Genomic DNA, 6,367 nt, shown 5'->3' with positions numbered 1-6,367 from the left:
CATCTGTTGTCAGTTCATTCTTTTAATACAAAAATCAAAGAGTTCAAACTTAACATATTCAACAGCAGAAACATCATAAAACCAAAAAAGACCAAGGCTTAAAACAACAGAAGAGAGAGGTGACTGAGCTCTACCTGCTCCACAAACCTACAGAACAGGATCAATATTTGATTTTTAACTAAATATTCACAGACTTCTTTATTTCTGTCATAAAAACAAATGAAAATTTACTTTTTTAAGCTCCTGCAGTGACATCACTAAACATATGACTGTTTATTTACACTGGGAAATTAAAAAAACAACTTTATATATTTATTTAAAGCTCCTCAATCCATCCGATGCACTCAGACTGTCCAGGACGATGTTAGCCTAGTTTAGCACAAAGAATGGAAGTGGGTGAAGACTGTTTGCATAACTCCACTGCCTGACACCTGACAATCCTTCACACCTCACGAGTTCACTGATCAGGTATGGATGAAGAAACACAGAGGAGACATTTAGAGGATGTGGACAGTGACCTCAGAGCTGCCCCCTGATTGGCTGACATTTCAGAGCGGTTTGGGTAGACCGCTCACCTCCTCCAAACACTCGTCATATGCTTCCTGATAATCCTGATGAGGTTTGATCAGGATCACACACGTTGGCCTCTTGGAGCCAGCAGACGAACCCAGATCCTGAAAATCAGACCAGAAGGCGAACAGTCAGACTCTGTCCAGTCTGAGTCACATGACACCAGGCAGAAACATGTCTCAATCATCATGAATGCTGAGAAAACTTTGTGAATTGGTGTCTCACCACTTTAGATGGGATATAGGCATACGGCATGTTCCTGTCCTCACACATGATAGGTAGGTGACAGTAGACGTCAATTGGTAGCGTGTCTCCAGCCAATACCACGATCCTGCAGTCACACATCAAAACAATCAGGTAAAGGTGATCACAGTCCTTGTGTGTGTGTTTTTTACACCTGAAGGGAACAAACGTGGTCAACTCACCCCTTCTCTCCTTTGTTGATGAACTTCTGAACTTCTTTGACTCCTCTGCGGATGTTTTTCAATTTTGCAGCTACGATGGAAAAATATTTTATTTATTATCATAAGCATCTTGAATATTTCCTGATGTAAATTCACAGTTTAATCTGTGGAGGAAGCACACAGATGTCATTTCTTTAAGCTTTAACATGAGGCTGAAACCTCCACTACACAAAAACAATCCCTTGCTTCATGGGAAGTCTTCTATTATGTACAAAAAATAATAGCTCATCTATTAGTTTTATACGTGCATGTGCCAAATGAGTCACCAATGTCATTAAATTCTTATGGTACTAAATTTAATGTCTTACAACATCTACTTTGTCACATAATAAGTTAAAAAAGTTAACTCTCTAGTTTACAAAGGCTTATTTGGAACATGCTGCTGCATGAAGCAGAATGGTAAACACTAAACGCCCACTGACCATATGAGTTTCCTCCGTCTAAGCCATTCAAATTCTGCTCATTGTTGTTTCAGTAACTCAACTTATTCTCAAAGATAGGACTCCAAAGATAAATTTGACATCTTAAATGTTGACGTGCAGCAGCTTTAGACGCGCTGACACAGCACGGAGTTCAAAACGTGTAGATTTCCTTTTGAGTCTGATGCTCCTGTCTTTAGAACAAATTAAAGTCTTTACCCTTTTTGACGCATTTGTAGAGCTTCTTGCTGAGTTTTTTGGAGGCCAGCGGCTGGGAGATCGGGTTTACGTTAGCAACCAGCTCCTGGTACGACCTCTCTGCACCCTCTGCTGCAGCGACCTCCTCACCTTCCGCCGAGACCTTCTCCTTCTTTGTCTTTGTCATTTCGGTTCAAAAATATAAAACAAGATTATAAAAATTATCAATTTCTTCACTGGTGGAGCTGCTAACCACACACCGCGCACTGAGAAGCAAACACACGTGTAGAACTTTTTTCTTCCTTCTCTTCCGGTGAACTGAATAGAGGGGGTAACATCGCCCCCAGAGGACCGGAGGAGAACTACAGCCAGATCCCTGAAAATGAAACTACCAGACTGACAGCTTCTCTGCAGTTTTCCTCTTCTCTGGTGCTCCACTATAGATATAACTTTTAAAATAAATGGTGTGATATGGAACTACTATTGTAGAAAAATTATTTGTGTGTGCATGTAAATGCATCCAAAATATGTGAACTGATCCACAAATATCTGAGTCAATCCACAAATGCATTTGATCCACAAATGTGTAAAACTGATTATCAAATGTGTAAGCAGATTTGCAAATGTGTAAAATATTTAAAAATGTGACGGTAAATCCACAGATGCATGCACAAATCCATAAACCTATTAACGGATTAGCATATAATATACAGTCTGAACTGGCTGAAAAGTATTAATGGTTTTTTCTACATGACCTGAAAATTCACCCTGGTCAACAGTTAAAACCAAGGCTGGCCTCCCAGTTGGCTAGAGGGCACTCAGACAGCAGGACTGTAGCAGAAATCATATGTACCCAGACCATTGGGATGCCCACCTGAGCTGTAACTGATGATCTGTGTGTAATTTCTGGTCTTGTAGAAAAAAAATGTAGACTTTTCAGCCATTTAAGACTATATATTAATTTGCAAATTCTTTTAAAAATTTGTGGATTTGTGCACGCATTTCTTGATTTGTTCACACACTTGTGGATTTGTGTTCTCATTTGTGGATATGCACACATTTTTGTGGATTTGCGCACACATTTGCAAATCTGTTTACACATTTGTAGATCGGTAAACATACTTGTGTTTGCGTTTACACACACACCAACATTTTTTCTACAATAATAGCTCCATGGTGTGACTTCCCCTTATAATCAGACTAAGTTAAATACCAAAAGAAAATGTGTCTGAAATTCAAGTTAATTATTCTGAGCACAACATTTTTGTGCAAAAGATACTAACTTCTTCCAGCAAGATAAATATAGTATGCACGAAAGTAATACATAATAAAAATAACTTTTGTGCACACAATGTTAATCACCTTGTATGGAAAAATTATGATCTGGCGTCAACAAGTCATTTTGTTGGATTATACATCGTATTTCACTTCTCACATGATGCTGTTATCTTGTAGGCACATGATAATAACATTGTGTGCAATTGTAATTTCTATAGCATAGAAGAGGTTGAAATTATTTAATCAACAACTTATTTATCTGATAAGAACAAGTTTATTGTTTTATTAAGTTTTAAGAAAAATCTGTGCAGGTAAAAAAAAGTAGTTGACTCTAAGAAAAAAAAAATCAAAACAAAGAATACTTTAAATTAAACAAAACACAAAGATAAACACAAGACAAAAAGTTATAAATATTATTTTGAAATACAGGAATATATTAACATAAAAATATTTTAAACAGATAAGTATAAGGGTGACAAAAGTTGTAACCAATTAAATCTGAGACTGTAATCATGGAGGACGTATAGAAGACTTAGATGTCCTTAGTGGTTGATGATGTCACTGAGCACGGTGGGCAGCTTCCTGCTCTTTATTTCTCTGGAGATCTGACACCAGACACAGCACTGACAGAAGAAGGAACACACACAGTCTGTGCATAGACTGCCCTGCACACACACACACACACACACACACACACACACACACACACACACACACACACACACACACACACACACACACACACAAAGACATGATATTAACTTTTGTACCCCAGGTAAAGAGCTCAGTATCACTACAGTTCACATTGAACACAAAAACAGCTGAAACAGAGTTTGTCCTCACTTTGATACCGTAGCGTTGTCGTACCGAGACCCTCATGGACAAGGTGATGGGAGGGATGCAGCCACAGATGTCCAACAGGGGGAGACAGAGACACTGACCGAACGCTTTAGTGGTGACACAGGCGAAGCAGGGACAACACCAGAATGCAAAACAACCTGACACACACAGAAACAATCAACACACATATTAACAGAACAGTTACACAAAACAACACACAAATAACCCAGACTACTCCCAAAAACACAAAACTAGAGCTCCGTTTGAATCATGAGTTATGTTTTGATATATCTTGGGATATAAATGATATAAATGACACAAAGCTATAAAGAGTTTTGGAGATCTTATCAACTAGCTGCTGTAGGCTACTGTTAGCATGCTAATAATCTTTTCTAATCTAAACTCTTCTGAACATGTAGAATAAAAGTTACAAATCCAAAATGAAAGCTAAATTACATCCAGCAAAATGACTCTTTAGACATCAAATCACCAAAATGCTGTGCTTACATTTGAAAAATGAATGACAAGAAAATGTCAGTTAGCTTAGCATAATCAGTCATTGCTGTCTTCACAACCACATCTGGCAGGGAAAGAAATTCTTCATGAGAGTTAGAAGACTACAGTAAAACAGAGACTGGCCTGTTAGTGTGTAATAACCATGTCCATATGCTAAGCTAGCTTGAGAGCCTTGCTGTCATTTTTGGCAACGTAGTGAATACATTTTGATGATTAACTCAGCGTACATTCTTTGACATCGTCGCAGCAGTCACAGATTCCAGAGCTCCACTCATCATCATCATTAGACGAAACAAACTGAGACTGAGGCTGTGAGACCACGGGCCAGCTCATCCTGTGACAAAAGAGACCACACAACTACTGCACCGATAGGGGGCACTGTATGGGAAAGGTACAGAGGGACAGTCATGTTAACAGAAAACAAGGATGGATGAGATCTTGATGTAGTCAGGCAGCCCTACATTAAAGACAGACGTGACTACGTACTGGAGATCACAACATTAAAACAGACACGACTCAGTGGTGGAGATCACTGCTTTATAAACAGATGTGGCTCTGTAGTGGAGATCACTGCATTATACACAGACACGACTCTGTAGAGATCACTGAACAGGCTCAATTTCATGACATTCTAAGCTTTTAGGATTATTCTTAAAAATTGTCATTCTACTGTTTCTGTTGTTTTTACTTTGAAACTTAAAAAGATCATGTTGTGCAATCACCTGGAATAAATTCCATGTATGAGGTAACTGTTAACCCATCAGGTCCACGGAGCTCCTAAACTCTACACACCCATCATTTTCATCATATCAATACCAACAAATTTGATAAACAGTAGGATGAAACACAGGCAAATGCTAAATAGATTAATACGATAAGTATTAAACAATAAATCAGATGAAAACCACAGAAGAAGAGAAAAACAGGTGGGGATCTTACCTGTGTGTGTGTCTGATGCCGAGACTGGTGACTGGTTGTGATTGGAGGACGACGTCTCTCAGGGGGCGGAGGTTTCGGATAAACTTGTCGAACCTGTAAGATGTCGTTTTTCAGGTAATAACAGCTGTTACCTGAGGCACTGGAGCCAGAGTCACAGGGGCTTGTATTTTTAAAAATTTACCCAAAGGGAGTTATGTAAAAACTCTAATTGGGATATTTTTAAACCATTAATTAAAGGGCTGACAGCATTTATGAATCATAAAATTTTATATATAAAAAAAATGAAGCAAAAGCAGAACATTGGTCTCTACAGAAAAATATTACAATGATTGTTTGGTTTACAAATTCTATAAAAGGTTTCAGAAAACATGTTTAATACCATATATATTATATTTAACATATTTAATATAAGTTACTCCATTTTTGCATCATGATGTTGTTATTTAAGTAAAATTAAGAGACATTAATTCCAAGAAAATCCCAAAAAATTCTGGTACTTCCTAAGCACACTTCAGGTGGACACTCATGTGACTGCAGTTTTAACACGTCTGAATAGGCTTTATAGTTTGAGACAAAAAGGTTGCCACTTGAATTTCTTGACCTTGAGACTCTGCCCACTTCTTTAATAATTTTCATATGAAAACCATTTGAGACTGTTACACAGCAATGCACTCTGGGAGACAAAGTTTGTTTTCAACAACTTTGAATCGCCCTCCTGGTGGTCATTTTCAGATCTGTAAATTCTCTGAATGCAAAGTTGTGAGAATTTTCTTTTGTCTGGGGCTCGTCGTGTGGTCACTGGGTGGAGCTTCTGGGCTTGCTCAGGGGCAGGACTCATCTCCTTTAACTGTATAGTAGATATTTTCCACAATTGATTCTCGTCTGTGGAGCTGCAGCGTGGACATAGTCAAGCTGAATAAAACTGTGCTATTGACTGATTGCTGAGGCCTGAAACACGGAGAGAAAGCACATTTTACTTCTAGCATTCAGAATTTCATTGCACTTTTCTTTGTAAATGAATCAAGATCTAAATACTTGCCAGGATAACAAAAAGAAAGAATACTGAATAATTTCATTCAAAGTTATTCAATTTTTCTGAAGAACCACCACATCTTTTCAGTGCATCTCTTTTGTTGCACATTA

At 38.1% G+C, this 6,367-nt stretch overlaps 2 protein-coding genes across 2 annotated transcripts; both read right to left on the bottom strand.

Annotated features, from left to right (window-relative positions):
• nhp2 (NHP2 ribonucleoprotein homolog (yeast)) lies at positions 1-1,989 on the bottom strand. Its single transcript, XM_074672584.1, has 4 exons — positions 1,673-1,989; positions 996-1,065; positions 796-901; positions 1-674 (listed from the first exon to the last, which is right to left on the bottom strand). The coding sequence occupies exons 1-4, from the start codon at positions 1,836-1,838 to the stop codon at positions 549-551; spliced, it is 468 nt and encodes a 155-aa protein (XP_074528685.1). The 5' UTR covers positions 1,839-1,989; the 3' UTR covers positions 1-548.
• A 1,418-nt stretch (positions 1,990-3,407) lies between these two features.
• Positions 3,408-5,394, bottom strand: LOC141792082 (cornifelin homolog B-like). The gene is made up of 3 exons (XM_074672863.1): positions 4,513-5,394; positions 3,773-3,927; positions 3,408-3,594 (listed from the first exon to the last, which is right to left on the bottom strand). Exons 1-3 carry the CDS (start codon positions 4,616-4,618, stop codon positions 3,472-3,474), a joined length of 384 nt encoding a protein of 127 aa, XP_074528964.1. The 5' UTR covers positions 4,619-5,394; the 3' UTR covers positions 3,408-3,471.
• Positions 5,395-6,367: the final 973 nt, after the last annotated feature.

This window comes from Halichoeres trimaculatus, unplaced genomic scaffold (assembly GCF_033239565.1).
Source record: "Halichoeres trimaculatus isolate MK-OKI-2021-1 unplaced genomic scaffold, fHalTri1.1 fHalTri1_scaffold_6, whole genome shotgun sequence".
Lineage (NCBI taxonomy): Eukaryota > Metazoa > Chordata > Actinopteri > Labriformes > Labridae > Halichoeres > Halichoeres trimaculatus.
Note: the sequence above shows the minus strand (reverse complement) of the source record. Positions and strands in the feature narration are given on the sequence as shown.